This window comes from Protopterus annectens, chromosome 2.part1 (assembly GCF_019279795.1).
Source record: "Protopterus annectens isolate FY-2018-M chromosome 2.part1, PAN1.0, whole genome shotgun sequence".
NCBI lineage: Eukaryota > Metazoa > Chordata > Ceratodontiformes > Protopteridae > Protopterus > Protopterus annectens.
In genome coordinates this window covers 1,747,912,017-1,747,933,044 of record NC_056729.1, presented here as the reverse complement: position 1 = coordinate 1,747,933,044, position 21,028 = coordinate 1,747,912,017, and the positions used below count along the sequence as shown (strand labels likewise).

General features: G+C 39.2%; 1 protein-coding gene across 1 annotated transcript in view; it reads right to left on the bottom strand.

Annotated features, from left to right (window-relative positions):
* Positions 1-323: 323 nt before the first annotated feature.
* Positions 324-21,028, bottom strand: part of LOC122795024 (ribonuclease inhibitor-like) — a 553,493-nt gene continuing 532,788 nt past the window's right edge. Inside the window, exon 12 of the mRNA XM_044063606.1 lies at positions 324-698. Within this exon, the coding sequence (XP_043919541.1) occupies positions 599-698 (100 nt within the window). The 3' untranslated portion in view covers positions 324-598. The remainder of the gene's footprint in view (positions 699-21,028) is intronic.

Here is a 21,028-nt window from a genome sequence, read left to right as displayed (position 1 = left end):
TTTAGGAGGGAAGGAAGTATAATATGTCTGCTTGATGGGACAGCAAGGGACAGTAGAACCACCTTACCACTTTGTCCTTTCTCACACACACTGGAAGAAGAACGGTGGCAAAAGTGGAAATGAAACAGCAATTTATGTACCATGGGGTAATTAACAAACTCCAAAAGAGGAACATGTTTCATATTTGGTCATGTGTAAGAATAAGGTGGAAATGATTTGCTGCCAGATAGGATTTTTTATCTCACAGATTTTGATGAAGATGCATGGAATAACTTCTCTGATGAAGATCTGTTTAAGACAAACAGCAGTAAAATTCAAACATAAAGCAACCATAATTTAATGAATGTGAAGTTCAATTACAGTAAACAAAGAACTGCAATGTATTCATTAGGCGGGACATTGAGCAGATTCGGTGGGCTAAGCATTTCAAATCTACATTAAAAGTTATATGATATATGATGTTCCATACATTGAATATAACTGCAGGCACAGGAAAAATGCATATGATATTATCTTCAATCTCAGATTTGATGACAGCTATTTCCAAGCCCATACTATCGCCGCCTCTCTATTTGACACCTGGGAATGGTTAGTCTTCTCATATATCGATTATAAATCCTGGTCTCACATTCTGCGGCCTTCTGTACAGTGAATTCAGTTTTTTCTTCCACTCTTCTGGAATTTTACTCAGTGAAAGGCTGTAGAATAAAAAGGAAACAGTCACCAAACAAGCACCATGCTTCTTACATCTTACCTTCATTTTCCTTCTTTAGGACTGAGAATCAGGATCAGAATTGACCGTGTGAAATAACTAAGAGAAAACACACAGTAATGCCCAGTTTGTTACACCTAAACAATGCAATTTCAAGTAGAAGTACAAAGTAATGACTTAAGCTGCTTCTATGACTTGCATCTGGTGTTATAAATAACACCCTCTGTCGATATACTGAATTGTTGCTTCTACAATGACTGCCAGTTTATTTATGAATGTTTTGTTTCATATGCCTTTTTTCCACATAAATATCTAACATATATTGCATATATTTTCTGCTAAAATATTCTCCAGGGTCTACTATATCAGTCTCCCTCCAGCCCCTGAGTACTACTCAGGCCCCCATCCTCTATGTCCTGACAACATGGCTGAGCAGTCTCCTCTCACCCCATCTGTTGCCACTCACGTTGCATTAGGTATTCTAAGGCAGCGTGGTAATTATCATACACTTACCAACTGTTCACTACTTCTAACAACTAAGACAACCTTGAGAAATGTAAATATTCAAGAAACATGGATGAGATCTATTCACATCAGACTACTACCCCTTATCATCATACCTCCACAATATCATATCAATCACACTGCTAGACCCATAACATATGTTGAGGCTTTAAAGAAAAAACAAATTGCCAGAACCTCCTAGAACTCACTATAAAATATCTTACAGCACACAAGGCAACACCTACTCCTTCTCCACTCACACACACTCTAGCATCAGGAAAGCAGGCCTAAGCCTATAAGGTCCATTAAGTCTGCTTTCACATAGGGGAGTGTTTTAGTCATAGATAACTCCATAGTTGGACTTACAGACCCGTTACATACCAGACTAGATAAGAACAGGATGACTACAAGCTATTTGTCCAGCACCAAGATCCTTAATGTTACAGGGGTCTAAGGTCCCTTAAGTCAGACAAATATGGATATGACCTAATGGTGACCCGTGGGAGTGAAGAACCTGAGGCACTCCACCAAGACGGACATGCAGGGAGACATGATGGAACTGGTCTTCCATAGTATCTTGTCTTCATCAAGAATTATGCCTAGAGATCAACACAATATAATTGGATTTAACAATTGAGTAAGTAGATGGTGTTATTCTAAGGGAATCCAGGCAGTACATGTCAGCCTGGGATGATATGTTACATAAGGTATTGTGTTTCACCAAGGATAGCTTACACCTTTCATAGCAGGGCTTCCACATACTGGCTAAAGCCTTTGATGCCCCATGATGCCTTTTTTAAGCAGGGTCCCCGAATGGACCTTCCTGCAAAGAGAACTGAAACTGAAGTTTGGACAGCCTCAAGGTGACACTACTCTGTGCTAAGAGTTTCAAAAGAACTATACCAGAACTTGAGGCTCTCCTGCAGCTTTAACTCATTATATTTCTATATGTTACTGAAATGTGGTTTCAATGTAATGACAGCACACCCTCTATATCAAGGTTCAGACTCTTGAGATATTGTAGGGGAGTATGTATATTTGTTTGAAATACCATTACTTCATATTAAGTATTGAGGATATCCAGTTCACCCTCATGAAATCCAACTATTACTTCACTGACAGCTAAAGATACCCATCAATACCACATAAATTACCTCAACACCATTTTGGCATTAAAATATCAAACCAAATACCTTTTTAATATGGGACTTCAATTACTCAAGTGTTGGTTAGCACTCTTACACATCTAAAAATAGCTATGCACAGTGTTTCCTAGACTTTGTGAATATCAATGCCCTGGAGCAAATTGTAAAAATACCCACCTGAGGCTCTAATATCCTTCACCTGGTCCATACCAAACTCACTCTGCTTGCAACCTACCCTGCATCGCTTCTACCTTGATTAAATGTGACCACAAATCATTCATTATCTCTGTCAGGAGGAGTGGTACCCCCCCACCACCACCAAATGAGACAGTCTTTGGAATCTTCTCCAAAGCATGCCTACGTCAGCTTGTAGAAGACCTACACAAAATAACCTAAAATCCCTTTCCAATGGACCCAACCGAGAGGGCTGCTGCATTCACTTCTGACTTTTACCAGCACTTGAACAGTATAGAAATGTCAGACCCCATCCAGCCTCAATATGACTACAAATTCAGGGATAAAACTCTGGTGAAACACCCATATTACAAAAGAAGGAAAACAATGAAAAGCTGAAAGAGATTTTTCATTTTTGGGGTTGGGAGGGTGGCCTAATGGTTAAGGTGTTTGCTTACAAACACAAGGTACAGGGTTTGAATCTCATAGGGGATAATTGGCTAGGCATAAAATGTCTCACAAGGGCAGTTAGCCTAGTACTAATCTATGAACTATGAACTTCCCTACCTCAAGACTGCACTGAAACATGCCAGCAAGGAACTTAAAAACACTATCAGAAAATGCAAAACAGAGTATGAACTTAAGGTGCTTACAGATTTCTATGGAAGCCACAAATCTTTCTTCAAGGGAAAATTTAAGGAGTAATGTCTTTCCCCTGCAATCACATTGAAACAAGTCTTAGAATCCCTGTTAAAGGCTAAAAATAAAACTTCTATTGGACCAGACAGCATACCAGGCTGCATTCTTATTAGTACCAAGTATGCACTGTCTGAGCCTCTCCTTAAACTGTTCAACCTCAGCCTACCTGCAGGGTTTATTCCTGATGCCTGGAGATCAGCCACTGTGAATCCCCTATGCAACGGTGGCCCCTCTGCAGTCCTAGGTAATTATATACCCATCAGACTTACTAGCCTTATATGCAAAGCCGTGGAATGTATCAAACAGAATGCATTTATGCTGACATAGCAAACTTAATTGATCTAGATATCAGTCAGGTTGGTTTTGTAAAGGGCAAGTCCTGAATCCTGAATCTAGTAAGCTTCTTTGGAAAGGTTACAAGGACTGTGAGCAGTGTCTATTCTGTGCACATTACTTATCTCAACCTGGAAAAAGCTTTTGTCAGTATCCTTCATGCTAGTATTATTAAAAAAATAGGGAAACTTAATATTAAGCACTTACATTATCTGCTTGATTGCAAATTGGCTATCCAACAGATTCCATACTGTGAAAGTTGATGGTTCCCTCTCAGAATGTAAACTTGCAACTAGTGGGGTGCACAGGGATCTGTTCTGGGCTCTCTCTTGCTTGGCATTTCTTTTGCAGGCATCTAAGCCAATATCCCAGAAAACTGATAATTGCAAACTGGCCACTTTTATCTGTGCATGTACTGATGCAAAACAGCCTCAGGAAGGGTTGAAATATATATATATATATATATATATATATATATATATATATATATATATATATATATATATATATATATATACAGAGTATCAGAAACAGTTTCAAACCAATACAAAACAGCTCCAGGAAGGACTGGAATATATACATACACAGAGCATCAAAAACATTTTCAAACTAAATGAGAAAAAGTGCAGCGTAGTATTCTTTGGCTGAAAGGTTTCTCCCACTTCATATGTAATAAATGGTACTCCTCTTCAGGCAGATGCTGTCATAACAGACCTTCATACTCGATCACCATGTCCCTACCATAGTCAGAAAGTCTTTCCATTGATCCAGTTAATTGCAAAGGGAATATCTTTAAGATCCAAAGAAGTCATACCATTGTACTCTTCTCTTATCATTCCCAACATTGAATACAATACCCCCTTTGGTTATGTATAAATACCAAGAAAATTAAAGATTTAAATCCTTCAACTACCCTGACAGATTAGCATGATTCTCCTTATATTCAGTAGCTTAAAGATTGCTGCAAACTGACCCGTGTCTCACTTTTGCAGCCATGAATGACATAGTCCTATCTGACCTCCTATTTCTTTGCAAAACCAGTGGCTCGACAAACTCTTGCACTATATCTGCACCGACAAATAAACAGGACTCATTGGAGAGACAAGGTCCTAACTCAGTGGATTCCTGGCCTGTGGAATAAGTCACCACTATAGGCCAAACAAACTACTAGTGTAGCTACATTTAAGGCTAGTTTTGATGACTGAATGGGTAAACACAAATTTACACCAGAGTTATCATGCATGGCCCTATTTAATTTAATAGATGAGCACTATTAAGTGCATGAAAAGGATTGCAAGAAGTTTAGGTTTGTCTGCTTAAAGGTGTATATGGTTAGGCATCTTATAATCCCTGTGGTCGCTTGCCTATTATGTTCCTGTGTTGTTTGGTTACAAGCGCTAATAAAGTATAACTTGACTGCACACACTCTCAGAATACATGCAATTCAATCTAAAAGCAAGTGTGACAGAAAAATGTTTTAGGGGTAAGACCCCCCACATCCTCAAATGTTACTATTTTCACTCCTAGGCTACTGCACTGTGGAGATGGAGTGATGAACTGGAGGTGATGTAATGCCTGCCGTGCTGTTCTCTATGGTGTACTGACCTCTGATGGCAACTCACAACTTGCTAAGAAGTGAGAGAATTAAATCTCTTTTCTACAGAGAAGGTTCAGATCATTATTTTAGCTTAGATGAAAGGTATTATGACAATAGGGAGCTAAGGTGAACTTCAGTGACATGACAGAAATATTAAGGGAAATAAACAATGAGAGTCTGAGTAAATGCCAAATCAAGTCAGCAAGCTTAAACAAACACATGAAAAGCTCAAGAGACTGAACAGCTGAACGTAAACAGTACTTTACATATTTTATTACTTTGAAGCAATTCTAAGTTAAAAATGGACTTCAGCTCCTCATCATGTTGAGCTTTATAGGCCAAATTATTTTTTTCTGTTAGATACTAATAACAAAAGAGTGCAGAGAGTCATGGACTAGAGTCTACCAAATTAGCCTTACTGTGTCCTCTAAAGAATGCTTCTGTTAAACATCATCTGAACCCCTTTAAGAATAAGCAATTCCCCCTTAACGTAGATACAAAACAAATTATGTTTTCAAGTACTGGTGTTATTTTGGCAGTAAATAGTCTAGGCAACATCAGTGCACATTGTAGTGATATTTCTCAAAATAAGCACAAAAGTAAAAATAACTTACTGCCTGGGCATCGTTGTAAATGAACAATTATTACAGGTGTTGATACCTAGATCTGTATATTCTTGAACTATAGAAACAGCAGAGTCACTCAATAACAAATCTAATGTGCATTAGGCCACTTTTGCCTGGATTAATGTTTAGCCAATGGGTTAGTAGTTACCAGGGTCAGTCTTACTGTGTCCTTCCTTAGCGATCAACTCTCATATGACTTAGTAAAGGATCCAGGTAAAGTCCTGTGACTACTGCTCCACTCAAAACATGTGATAATTGCTGAAACAACCCCATATGTTTAAAAAAAAGAAACAAACAAAAAAAAAAAAAAAAACACGAAACCATCCTCATTTACAATTTTGACATGTTTTGTTCTGAAAAAAAGTATCTTGTACATCTTCTAAGATAATCGGCTTGTCCAGAACCTTGAAACATCACTTTGTGTCAAGTCTACCACATCCAGATTAAAATTCAATCCACATACTTCCCAACAGACATTTGCCATTATGCCTCTTAATTCCTTAAAACTGTAAACCACGCTACTGGCTATGTTTCTAAGCAGTATATTTAGACTTTCCAACTTTTCATGACTGTAACTTAACCCTATCTCCACCAGAAATCTCCAGCCTTTGAAACTTCCCTGTATACTTGAGAAATGTTCATAGGTTCATAGGTTCATAGGTTCATACTAGGCTATCTGCCCTAGGGCATTTATAAGCCTAGCCAGAGTGTGTATGGCTTTCGCCACCCATTTTAAATTAATTTTGCTATGCCCTTTTTCGAGGTTAGTATACTGTGCTTCTGTCTAACAGTGACACAGAAGTGATACCCGGGGTAAACCTACGATCTCCCATCCACTCATCAAGATTCCTCTTGAAGAGAGTCAATGAGGGACTCTGCCTAACCTGGACTGGGATTTTATTCCAGAGTGAAGGGAGCCTCTGGGTTATGAATCTGTCCCTCCAGCATGTCCTATTTATTTCAGTGCTGAGGTTTAAGTCCCTCGAGCGTAGCTCGATGGGATTTGGATTTTCTGAGGTGCAGCATGTCCATTAATTCCGGGTTGGACATGGCTTTATAAGTCAGGCACAGATCGCCTCTGAGCAGGCGGTATGCCACTGAGTAGAGCTGGAGTTTCTTTAACCGGCAGTATCGGCATCTGTTTGAGCCCTTGATCCTCTTGGTGAGGTACTTTTGGGGTCTTTCCAGTTGCTGCAGGTGTCTGGTAAGGTACATCCCAAAAGGGCATTGTACTCAGTTATGGGCCTGATGAGGGATGAGTAAAGAGGCACGATGACCTCCCTGATCTAGATGTGAACCCCTTCATGATTAGGTGGGCTATATAAAATGTTTTTCTAACCACTTTGGCCACGTGGTTGTCAAATGAGAGATTGCTATCAACTTGGGTCCCCAGGTCCCTAATTACTTCTTCTGTACTTAATGGATTACCACCTATGTGGTAATTTGTGGGCACTTTGTTTTGCCAAAGGGATGACTATACACTTTTTGGCGTTTAGCTTGAGGCCATGGCTCTGGCACCAGTTGTCTGTTTCTATGAGGCCCTTTTGGAGGATGCTTGTGTCAGCTGGAGAGTCTATTATGGTGCCCAGTTTGCAGTCATCTGCGAACTTGGTCAGCCACAGTCCTTCCATGTTGGCCTGTACCTCCGAGAAATATATACCGAACAAGAGAGGTCCCAAGACTGAGCCTTGTGGGACGCCACTTATAACTGGTTTGGAGTCTGACATGGCTCCAGCTATTCTAACCATGTGGGTTCTGTCTTTGTGCCAGTTTGCAACCCATCTAGTGATATAGGGGTTTATATTTAAGCTGGTGAGCTTATCTATAATGCCCAAGTGGGGTATTGTATCGAAGGCTTTTGCGAGGTCCAGGTAGGCTGTGTGGACCACCTTCCCCTTGTCAATGGCCTTCGTGACTGTTTCAAAGAAATTGACCAGGTTTAAGAGGCAGGATCTGCCCTTAACAAAGCCGAACTGGGTAGGATCCAGTGTCTGTAGGTCCCCAATATCTTTATTTATAAGGTCCATGATGATCCTTTCCATAGCTTTGCAGACCAAGCTAGTGAGACTTATGGGGCGATAGTTTCCAGGATCCGTTGAGGCACCACCTTTGTGGAGAGGGACCACTGTTGCTGTACGCCACTCTTTGGGTACATATCCTGTAGTAAGGCTGAGATTGAACAGTAGTTTTAGGTTTGGGTTTAGCACTTCTTGGAGTTCATGTAGGATGCAGCCCGGGACACCGTCTGGTCCCATTGATGCTGTGTTTCTTGCTTTGGAGAGGGCAGCTCTTACCTGATCATCTGAGATGTCAGGGGAGCAGCACTCTGTTGGGATAGATATTAGCCCTTTTGGTGGGGAGGGGGGAGAAGTTTGCGCTGAACCTGTCAGCTAGGATGTTGGCAATGTCTGTGGGTTCGGTGTATTTTTTGTCATTTTGGACTAATTCTGAGCATATCTGGGAATTCCCACCCAGGTTCCTAACATAACTAAAGAAAGCCTTGTGATTATCCTTAGTGTCCTGTGCAATTTTCTCTCAAAGCTGGCCTTAGACGATTTTATGAGTGCCCGTAGCTTTTTGCTAATACTGATCAGAGATGCCTTCCCTTTTTCCCTTTTTGGGATTTTGATGTGTCATGTAGTAGCTTCCTCCTTCTATTGTATAGTTTGTTTATGGCTGGGGTCCACCAGACAGGACGTCTGCCTTTGGAGGATTGGATCTTGGTTTTATTTGGGATTGCATGATCCATGCATTCCTGAAGGTGTTCATAGAATGCGTTTATAAAGGATTTTGTGGTCTGGGCGTATTATCCAGAGGCCCGGGGGCTTTGAAGGATTCCACCTCGGTTTTGAGGAGTGTGAAATTTGCTTTAGAGAAGTTTTCACTGTGGTTTTCTGGGCATGGGGTGGGGTCGGGATGTGAATATCCAGTGAGATTAGTTTATGGTCTGATCTTACCAGTGAGGGATGCACTTCTGGTCTGGAGCATAGAGTCCCCATGTTGGTGATGATCAGGTCCAGTATGTTTTCCCCTCTTGTGGGAGTGGTAACAAGTTGTTCCATAGCATTTGAGTTTATAAATTCTAGGAACCTTTGGGCTAGGGTGTTGGAGCTAGAGTAATGCTCCCAGTCTATGGTTGGGTAGTTGAAGTCACCCAATATAATGGTGTTTGGAGAGACCTTCATATTTTCCAGTGTTCTCAGGAAGGCTGAGTGGGGTTCCTGGGTTTGGGAGGGTGGTCTGTAGCAGGCTATAAACTGGAAGGCAGTTTTACCCACTGTTAGTTGCACATGGATAGTCTCTGATGCTTCGTGCTGTGCCACCAACCTGGAGGTGTGGGTATCTTTGACGAATATTGATACTCCCCTTCCTTTTGTGGTTCGGTCCAAGTTTTGGGGCGAAAAGCATGGTATGAGGTATAACCTGGTAGTGCTGGGGTGCTCTCGAGAGCCTTGAACCAGGTTTCTGTTACTGCACAGATATCGATGTTCTCCATGCTAAGGAGAGTTTCGAGTGCATGCATCTTGAGGTTTAGACTTCTGGCGTTGAGTAGCATTACTCTTAGTTTCTTATCCCTTGTGATACCTATGGAGGTGGGTTTGTCTTTTGAACCTTGCCTAAAAAGGCACTATGGGGTAGCAAGAGCCTTTGCCAATATCCGAAAGCCAGGGGTGACAGGTGCAAGCCGTCCCTAGCGAAGCATCGTGGCTTGTCGAGCATGTCATCCCAGGCTGACAGGCATTGGATCCCCTTTGAATGACACCAATACTTAAGCCAATTGTTGAAATTGATAATCTTGTCTTCATACTGTGGCATCATTCTTGGTGAGGGTAAGATGCTACTCAAGGTCAGGGTCATACCGGCCTGGGCTACATGCCCAGAGAGCTCCTCTATGTCTCTTTTCATGTAGTCCAGGGAGGTGCGTCTCAGGTCATTCACACCAGCATGGACAATGACGGAGTCATATTTGTACTTGCCTTGGAGTGACCTGAGTGCTTGTGTTATGTGGCGGATTCTAGCACCCGATAGGCAGCTCACCGTGACCTTCTCCTTGTTCAGCCTGGTGAGCGGGACGTCAGTGTGCCTGATGATAGAGTCACCTATTACAAGTGTATCAGGTGTGTTGTTTAGCCTTAAGGGCTGTGACTGTTCGGCACACTGGCTTTGTGAGCTATGTGTTGCATGTGTTTTGTTTTGGGGTAGCGGTTGCTTGGGTGTCTGCTTTGGAGGTCTCTGCTGCTTAGGCAGATTTTTATTTAGAGCCTCCAAGTATGTTTTTGTGTGTTTATGTGTATGGTTTGCTGTTGTGGTAGGTCTATGTGAGACTGGAATTGTAGTGAGTGTGGTTTCCTTCTCCTCCTGACTGGTTACACCAGTACTGAGTTGAGAGAGCTTAGCCTCCAGTTTGGCTATATGGTTGCATCTCTCACAGGTGTTGGAATTTGTTGGGAGGAGGAGAGGGTTGTCTGTGTACATTAGGCAGTTGTAACATTGCCTCAAGATTCCCAGGTTCACCAGCTGGACCGGAGAGGAGATTGACAACTGACCTTTGGACATGCTAGAATAGTATTGGGAATTCCTTTATAATTGAAAAAAAGGGCCAATGGGGAACAAGTTACTCAAGGGAGTTTGTGAGGGTGTAGTGCTTTTAATTTTTTTAGCGCTGACTTATATAATTGCTTTAGTGAGCAAGTGCTAGGCTTTAGCATAGGAATAGGGTGTTTATTATGAGAACTAGATCAGTTCCAAGGCTCAAACCCAAATAAGCGGGCGCTGCTCGATGAAGCGCTATGCACAAAATCACAAAGCAGCTACAGCGGGTTTTATACAGGCGGACTTGAAAGAGCTAGAAATTGGCCCAAAACAGCCAACAGACTACCAGATTCCTGTGCTGGGAACACTCCTCCAGGGACAGATAGCCTGCTACAAGCTCCCCACTGCCACTGGTGAACAAAGAAGCCTCCCTCTATCCAAGAAAGGAAATGGCAACACAGGAACTTTCCAAAGTCCAGAATACAGCAAAGCCTGTATTTGGACTACTCTAGGTCAGGAAAGATGGGAAACAAGGATAACTTTTTTTTTTTTTTTTTTGCAACAAACAACAGGAAATTGCAATAAATATGTAACACAGGCTAGCGCACTTGAGTGTGTAGCCTCAACAAGTAAATGCAACAAACAGGACAAACTTTAAAAGTGCAGGTGCAAAAACAACTTTAGACAGTTTAAAACAGTTCAAGAAGCAGAAATATTTGCAGTTTAGCTAGATCGGACAGTCGCCCAGGTAGTAGCAGGAAAAAACACTTTTATCAGGTTAGCAGTCGCTCTTTTAGCCTCTCTGCTGCTAGCACCACTCTGCAGGACCACGAGGAGCTTGGCTGAGTAGTAACAAGCGCAAAAACCTCGCCAAAGTGGGTTTTATACAGGGGGATTTGAAAGAGCTAGAAATTGGCCCAAAATGGCCAATAGACTACCAGATTCTTGTGCTGGGAACACTCCTCCAGGGATAGATAGGCTGCTCCAAGTTCCCCACTGCCACTGGTGAACAAAGAAACCTCCCTCTATCCAAGAAAGGAAATAGACAACACAGGAACTTTCCAAAAGTCCAGAATACAGCAAAGCCTGTATTTGGACTACTCTAGGTCAGGAAAGACGGGAAACAAGGATAATTTTTTTTTTTACTCCAGCATCCTGTTCTTCAGCACCCTGAGTACCTAAATATGCTACTAGACTATCTTGATCTTTGAATCATGGTGTATCACTTTATAATTTAGACATTGCAGATTGGCTAGATGAGCTTGCAAACCCCTGACATGATTTCATTTTTTCCCTGAAGCAGCATTCTTTATCTGCACTAAAGTGCAAACTTAACTGTATCCTGTTGATGTTTCTCAGTTCTGTTAAAATCCTGGAGATTATTCATTATGACTTCTCCATACATCTCCACACATATTTCCTGTCAACCCCATGCTGCCATAGCCACTCCTCAAGTCTTCCCCCACAACCACTCCTCTGCATCGATGAGCTATGGACACCCCACATAATATGCAAATGTTCAGAAATTCCTTTTTCCCAATTATAGACAGCACTACTACTGATTGGGTCTTTCCATGAAGAAAGAATCTATTCCTTGAAAAAAAAACTGTTATCCTGAGTAGCCCCATCTCTCTCTTCTATCCTTCCACATTCACCTTTTCCATTCGATCAGCATCCTCCTTATATAAGTATATGGCTCATTCTACCAGGCTTATTATCCTAAATTTGATTTATTGTGACATCTAACACTATACCTGCAAAGCTTGAAATTCCTAGAAACTGGAAAAATCCTTGAAGGATTCTGGAGAATCACTGCTAAGATAATAAATTGTTCATATTTCCTCTGATATACCTGTATGACAGCTATTGCCCAACTACCCTACCCATTTTTCTGGATATACATAACTTAAAAAAGAAGAGTATGTTTTTATCAAAATGAACAAGCATTAATATGCCACTAAGTCCTGACATATTAAAAATCAATGTACTGAACAATCCACTAAATTGAAAAAAAAAAGATTGCAAAAGGAAAATAACCATTTCCTTTTGTGAGCCATTAATCAAAAACCTACCACTAAATTTAGAAATTCTGCATATGAATAGTGGTAGGGCTACATTCATTAACAGCTACAAGATAACATGCACTTTGGTATTCATTACGTGGCTTTACATGACATGTTAAGCCGTCAAACCCAGATAAATATCAGAATATGCTAATGAACACATAAAGAGATGAAATACCTGCTAATTAATCAAGCCAACAGGGCAGAGCTATTCAGAAAGCTATAATGCAGTCATGTACACTCAGTGTACGCTTTTGCTCTGTGCACCATAACTCTTTGGAATACAGACACAATTACACTTAAAAAAGCATGTTAGGGGTTGCTGCTGCTATCATTATACTGTATGTGCAGCAGGCTTTAAATCAGTGCTGCTGCCAGACCTCAGGCAAGAAGAAGGATGTTTACACCTTGTTTGACTTATCATGGGCTGCATTATACAGAAGTTGTGGAGAGATATGGGGTGGACAGAGAAATACTGAAGGAAATATGCAACCTCTGCCGCCCCCAACTCTGGCCCCAGGGAAATCATTGAGAATCTGTCACAGTGGAAACAAAGATATATTTATCATTATTTATACTAGCTACTGGTACTTTCCACAGACACAAAGGAGAAATATTAGGGGTGTCACATACATCAGCCTGTAGAATATTACATCAATTTTTACATGCAGTGTTACTACATGCATAGGAGCGTATCTGTTCCCTACAAACCCCACAGGAGACAGCAAGAACCATGCAAGACTTCTATGCAATAGATTACTTTCCTGAAATGTCAGGGGCCATAGATTGTACACATATAGAAATAAAATCCCCACCTGGGGAACAGGGAAGTGGGTACTTCAACTGAAATAGTTTCCACTCTAAACTGTCAGATTGTCTGCAATGCCCTAGGGATCATCTACAATGTCTGTAGTGGTAATCCAGACATTTTCCATGACTCACACATATGTCACACTTGTGAGCTATACACCGGGTTTGCTAGGGCTGATATTCCTTAAGGGCATCTAGTGGGGGATACAGGCTATGCACTGGAGCTCTAGCTCATGACACCCATGAGAAACCCACACAACCCCACTGAGCAAGGATGGAATGAGACCCATGCTTAACTTTGCAGTGATTCTCCAGAATCCTTTTAGGATTTATCCAATTTCTAGGAATTTCAAGCTTTGCAGATATAGTGTTAGATGTTAGCCAGAAATATCTTAGCCAGAAATATCTTAGAATGTGTGTTTGGATTGCTGAAATCAAAGTTCCATTGTTTAGGCACATCAGGAGGTGTACTGCAGTACAACCCAGGCACCTCTGCAGAAACACTTCCAGTCTGTGCCATGTTACACAATATAATACTCAGGAAATAGCTTCAGCAGGGACAGCAAGGGGTTGGACCACAGTTTCTAAAACCAGTAGCTGCAGCAGGTACTGATGAGAGTCTTAGGGAGAACCAACAGCTGCAAATAGTGCTGGCAGATGGAGGTGTGGACAGTATGCCCTGGCTCTGGCTAAGAAGCAATGGATTGCATGCACACTCACTAACTAGCTCAAAGCCTAAGATCCCACCCCCATACAAATAGGAAAATTGATGGATTTCAAACAGCACAACCTTTACTTGACTACGTAATGGCTGTGTTCTGATAGCATCAGACAAGGACATTCCCCAATGACACCATTTGTACCTATACTAATGACAAGGTAAGCGTGGAACATGTAAAGAAAAAAATGTTATAAAACAGATTACTGTCATATGTAAATATGCATATGTCCCTAAGCAGGGCATTGTTTAAGGTATACATTTATGTCAGTAATATCTCCTCTGCCAGATTTTTATTTTTTGTATCACAAACTATAGTGTGCATCAAGCATTTCTACTGATCATCACCTATAAAACATGGAACAGATCAATTATGCCCTCATTTGCACAACTATACCAAGAAGCAAGACTGCCGTACCCAATACTTCCAGCGCTGTAATGACAATACTAACTGAAATACAATGAGGTCTAACAATTATAGAAGCAATCATTTACAAATGGGTATGAGTACAAACAAGAAATTAACAACTTTTCTTCTGCAATGTATATTGATAAATGCAAGCTTGTGAATAAGCAAGCATCAGCTATCCACTGTGCTCATCAGACACATATGTAACTCAAGTCACAAATGCAAATGATAGGGCACTGTTATCAAAAATTGCATAGGGCTGGGGGCTGTAAGAAGGCAAGACTGCAAGGCTAGCACCAGAGACATGAGTGTGTGTAAGAAACACATGTATATATCCGAGTATACAGTGTTCAGGGCCAGTAACAACATATATATAGAACTCAACAGTAGTGTTTATATAGTTTGTTTGTGTGTGAAGTGGTATGGGCAAGGGATTTTTTTTATATGTGTGTGTCTGTCTGCATGAACATAATCAAACACTGTACTTGCACTATATCCTGGCATCTTGGAGAGATGTGAGCATGGTGGACTACACAGTTCAGTTGTTGTTGTCCCTGACCCCAGGATCCCCCTCTGTCAGTAGTTGCACTGTTGTTTCCTTGGACTTGGCTAGAAGTTGGGATGCTACTTAAACATGTACGATGTCTGCTGGATGAGTTCTTCTCATGACTATATCCAGGATCATGACCTGTGGACTACCATTTCTGGATGTGGACACCAGAATCACTGATGAAACAGTGGATTTAGTGTCACTATAGGAGCAGGATCTTCTATGGCCATGTTTGCTAACACCAAAAGATGTAGTAGCTCTCTGGCCACATGGATGCCCATCCTCTTCCATCAGATGTTTCATCACAGACACTGCCCAGTCCAGTGTATCATTTATTCTGTTTAAGAAGTTGCCCACATGGCTCAGGGAGCTACTCATGTCAGAATTCATGATGTTTAGTAGTCATATTATGTCTTCCAAGGCCCTGGAGGAATGTGCCTGTTCCTTTACTACTGCCCTACACATACGTCTGGTGGCACCTAATGATGCACTAGCATCAGGAGGAGACTGGACACATGGCCTCCTCTGAACAACCCTACCAACTCTCTTGTGTGACACCAAATGCTCAGGCTAGCTATCAGGAGAAGCAAATGGCAACGGGAGTAACCACACTAGCATGGTCAACTGTGTCACCCGCAATCTATCCTGTATCAGAAATTTCCTTGTCATGGGTATCCGTAGGCATACTGATGGTGTTCAAAATATGGGCAGGGGATGTGGGAGCCATAACCTCCTTGTCAGACAGACCCTCTGCACCCACAGACTGCCACTTTATCACCACCAGCATCACCATCAGAGGCTACCAATACTCCATCAGGTGGTAGGTGTTCCACAATGCCACTCTCAGAATCACCTATTATAGCAAGCAATATACACAACAAACAGAAAAAGGGAAAATAAAATTGATGACATATTTTCCTTATATGAAAGATATGTTGAGCTTTAACAGTTAAAGCAACAGACCTTAACCTATCCTATATACAGCAATAACAATAACCAAATGTGTGTTTACCATGTGCAGGTAGGCTGGCAGCCTGCAACCCAGAAGTACCTGTATGTGAGGAGTGGAAAGGAAAGAGGTCTGTTAAGTATCAGATTGCAAATGAAGCAAGACAAAGAGAACAATCCACTTTACAACTGCATATTAAACTGTTTTCGTACAAAAATGTAGTGAATAGATAGATTCCTCTCCACCCCGAAAACAACCTCCACTTTTTCTCTATGACTATCGTCAGACTCTCAGTTATTGATGTGTGTCTCTTTCTCTCTCTCTCTCTCTCTCTCTATATATATATATATATATATATATATATATAAATAAGGTAACCTGGTCACCAACATGATAAACAACCTTGAAATTAGACAGTATGATGACCCAGAAGGTAAAACAATAAAGCATAGAACCGAAGCTGTCACAGGAAACAGAAGTTTAATCCACAAGCCACAAACAGTTCACATAAACGCCTCCAAATACACAGTACGTTTTCGTTTCTCCTACTTCATCAGATGTGGGCTGCTTCCAAAGCTAACACCTTTTATAGAGCACATTGTTTCAATTAACAAATCAGCTTTGCTAAGCAATCAACTTGTAATTGAGAAAAAGAGAAAAAAGTGCTTTTGTGCTTTTAACCTGATGTTAACATTTTATGTTTTATATGATAAAAATTTAAAGGTGTGTATCAATACATTACTAAATCACATACTCTTATTATAAATAACCATTCACTTTTAAAACTGTGTTAAATTTTGGTAAAATGCATGAATTAATTAAAAAATACTAAATAAGTAAAAAATGAAATGAAACTTTCCTTTGATGAAAGAAATACTTCTGCAAAAACTAATCCATTTAGCACCATCTAGTGGCTATACAAAGATTTTGTAAGGAACAAAAAAATAACAAACCATTCCCTTTTCCTTAAAACATAACTTACATAAAGTGAGTTCTAAAAATGCCTACTTTAATATATGCTTGGTCTATAAATACATACATATGTTAAAAATTAATTTATTACTGTTTGATTAAAAAACTTATTAAAAAACATGTTATTAAAATTGCATTCAAATGAACATTAAATAAAAATTACTTAACAAAAAAGATGTTTAGTAAAAAGTATGTAGAGAGTTTATAAAGCATTTAGGACTCTTTATAAGTAAGGTTTGAGCAACTTTCTTGAAATTCCTATTAGACACATATTACAATTTGGCTGATCTTATTTTCAAAAGGGGGGCTATGGAAATATTTTCGTTAAGACCAGGGGCTTTGTTTGCCTCTAGTAATAGTTGCCAGTACAGTATGAAACCAGACAAGGGTGGCGGAATGGTTCTTATGGACAATATGACTTATGAGGGGAAAATGAATGAAATTTTGAGGGATCCTGATAAATATTCCAACGTGTCTATAAATGAAATTAATATAGCGTACAGACGTATAGATATGGTACTAGAGGAATTATTGGTAGATGGTTTAATAGACAGTAAGACATATGGTTACTTAAAAGTGGAGAAGCCAAGAATGCCCACCATGTTCGGGATTCCGAAAATACATAAGGATGAAATGAATCCACCCTTGCGACCAATAGTTTCGGCTGAAGGATCTAAAACCTTACCACTTGCTAAGTTTATAGATGGGAAATTGAAGGCAATATGGGTAAAAAGGTGCAATATATTAAAAGACTCTTGGGATTTTTTAAGAGGTTTAAAACAGGATTTATGGAAAGAGCATCTAAGATTTTGACTATAGATGTAGTAGACTTGTTTTCAAGCATACCCCATGAACAAGGATTAAAATTACTGGAAGAAATAGTGTTTGAAGATAACACTTTAAGTCATAATGAATGTACAGTAATTATGCAGTTGATTGATCTGGTTCTAAAGTATAACTTCATTTATTTTAAGGGAGAATACTTTCACCAGATAAAGGGAGTAGCAATGGGGGCAGCCTGTGCCCCTACATATGCGAATCTGGTTTTGGCTAAATGGGAAGAGAAATTTGTTTTACAATCACAATATAAGAGGTGTTGGATACAATATAAGAGATTTTTGGATGACATTTGTATTCTTTGGGTGGCACCAGTGAACAGGTACCAGTATTTATAGATTTGTAAATACAAGTACAGATTTTTTAGAATTCACTTATTCCTTGAGTGAAGATACCATAGAATTCTTGGACATAGAAATATATAAAAAAGACAATACATTTCAGTCCAAGGTTTATAGGAAAAAGACCTATTCAAACTCTTACCTACACTATAAGAGTGCTCATCCTATGCATTATAAAAGGAATATAGTAAAAGGCCAGTATATTAGGTCATGTAGGATGACTTCAAATGATGATGATTTTATGGAAGAAATGAATGTTCTTAGAAAAATGTTTAAGAATAGAAGTTATCCTGACTGGTTAATAGAAAAGATGGAGATAGAGGTGATGGAAGGTAGAAAGAGTAAATTTAAACCTATATTGGGTATAGATGCTACTGAGAAGGAAGTAAATACAAAAAATGTGGATGAGAATTTCAGTAATGCATTGGTATTAGAGTACAATGCCAGTTCAAGGATAGTGAGAGAAATAGTTGAAAATGAATGGAATAGCTTTCACTGATTTGGACAACATTTCGAAAAGTAATTTAAAAGTAGTATACAAAAATTCCAATAACCTCAAAAAACTATTGGAAGGTAATACAGATACCCGATATCCTAATAGGAGAATAAAGAAAGGTACATTTAAATGTGGTCATTGTTCGCAATGCACATATGTTATAAACAAATATGAAGTTTTTATAGAAAGTAGAAACATAAAGCAAGAAAGTAGGGACTTTAATAATTGTGATTCTAAAGGCTTGGTATACCTGGCATTGTGTAAGACATGCCAAGGTTTTTATGTTGGAAAAACAGAAAGGAAACTAAAAAGGAGAATATACGAACATATATATGACATACAGGTAAAAAAGGAAACAAATGCACTATATAAGCATACTAAGGAATGCCCGGAGGCACAATTTACATTTTATGTTATTGAGAGAGTAGACATAGATAAAAGGGGAGGGCTGTGGGAAGAAAGAATAGAATATAGGGAGCTGTACTGGCAACTATTACTAGAGGTAAACAAAGCCCCTGGTCTTAATGAAAATATTTCCATAGCCCCCTTTTGAAAATAAGATCAGCCAAATTGTAATATGTGTCTAATAGGAATTTCAAGAAAGTTGCTCAAACCTTACTTATAAAGAGTCCTAAATGCTTTATAAACTCTCTACATACTTTTTACTAAACATCTTTTTTGTTAAGTAATTTTTATTTAATGTTCATTTGAATGCAATTTTAATAACATGTTTTTTAATAAGTTTTTTAATCAAACAGTAATAAATTAATTTTTAACATATGTATGTATTTATAGACCAAGCATATATTAAAGTAGGCATTTTTAGAACTCACTTTATGTAAGTTATGTTTTAAGGAAAAGGGAATGGTTTGTTATTTTGTTTTTCCTTGCAAAATCTTTGTATGGCCACTAGATGGTGCTAAATGGATTAGTTTTTGCAGAAGTATTTCTTTCATCAAAGGAAAGTTTCATTTCATTTTTTACTTATTTAGTATTTTTTAATTAATTCATGCATTTTACCAAAATTTAACACAGTTTTAAAAGTGAATGGTTATTTATAATAAGAGTATGTGATTTAGTAATGTATTGATACACACCTTTAAATTTTTATCATATAAAACATAAAATGTTAACATCAAGTTAAAAGCACAAAAGCACTTTTTTCTCTTTTTCTCAATTACAAGTTGATTGCTTAGCAAAGCTGATTTGTTAATTGAAACAATGTGCTCTATAAAAGGTGTTAGCTTTGGAAGCAGCCCACATCTGATGAAGTAGGAGAAACGAAAACGTACTGTGTATTTGGAGGAATTTATGTGAACTGTTTGTGGCTTGTGGATTAAACTTCTGTTTCCTGTGACAGCTTAGGTTCTATGCTTTATTGTTTTACCTTCTGGGTCATCATACTGTCTAATTTCAAGGATATATATATATATATATATATATATATATATATATATATATATATATATATATATATAGTATGTAAGCATATAAAGATATAGCAATGACCCTTGCCTTTGGAAGGTTTGCTTGCAACATTCTGGGTTTGCTGTCCACATCTGCACCAATGTCAAGGATTCTGTGGGAACCCCCTGACAAGCTATCTGGATCACTGACAGTGGACAGGAAATCCTCTGTTTCAGTCAGTGATTGTTCTATTACATAGACACCTGTTCCCCAGCCATTGTAGCTGATATGTGGTGGGCATAGATTAGCATGGCACTTTCCTGATATTGCATCTGGGAGTAGGTTCTTCTACACTGTCTGGCTGCATTACTGTCATTGATCACCAGATACCATATCCTGTCTTGGCCAGATTGGTCAATTCTACCTCTCCTTAATGGAAAAATCTCCATGGTGACATAAGACCTGGATAATGACCTGATTTTATGCATCACTGTATGGTGGCTTGCAGGGTACAGATTTCTTCTAGAGTGCCATATCCCTGTATGAGATGAAACAGAAAACAGGCACACATAATTACATGTATAATGCACAGACAGGATGGTTGTGAGCTCAATTGTGCTTGACTGCATGCATCCAACATGCATGCAAACAATTTAAAACACAATTGCTCCCTATGACTACACACAAGTTGGGACAAACCCACCCCCAAAAAAACAGATGTTTGAAAATCAGATATTAGCACCAATCTACTGCACTTCTGTAATGGAGATAACATAGGTTTAACTTTCTAATACATTGCAGCATTAACAATAACAATTACAAATGTAGCAGTAGAAATGTAAAACAAAACTATTATAACTGCCATCCCCACTGCTGTGGAGATCAGTTAGGTAGAAATCCACAAATAGAATGCATTTTGTCTTTTTCTGCAAACACAGGTAAAAATGCTAGACCTTCTTATAAAGTTATCCAAAATAACCTTGCAAACAAATTAAATACAAACTAAAAAACAGGTCATGTAGTATTCTGTAGCATACCCTTTGTAATGCAGATTTGACTATGCCAAAAGAAAGGGATAAAAGAAAAATGCATTTCAGATAAAAAAAATATTTTTCAGCGGTCAGTGCAATTCACCTTTTAACATTAAACTAAA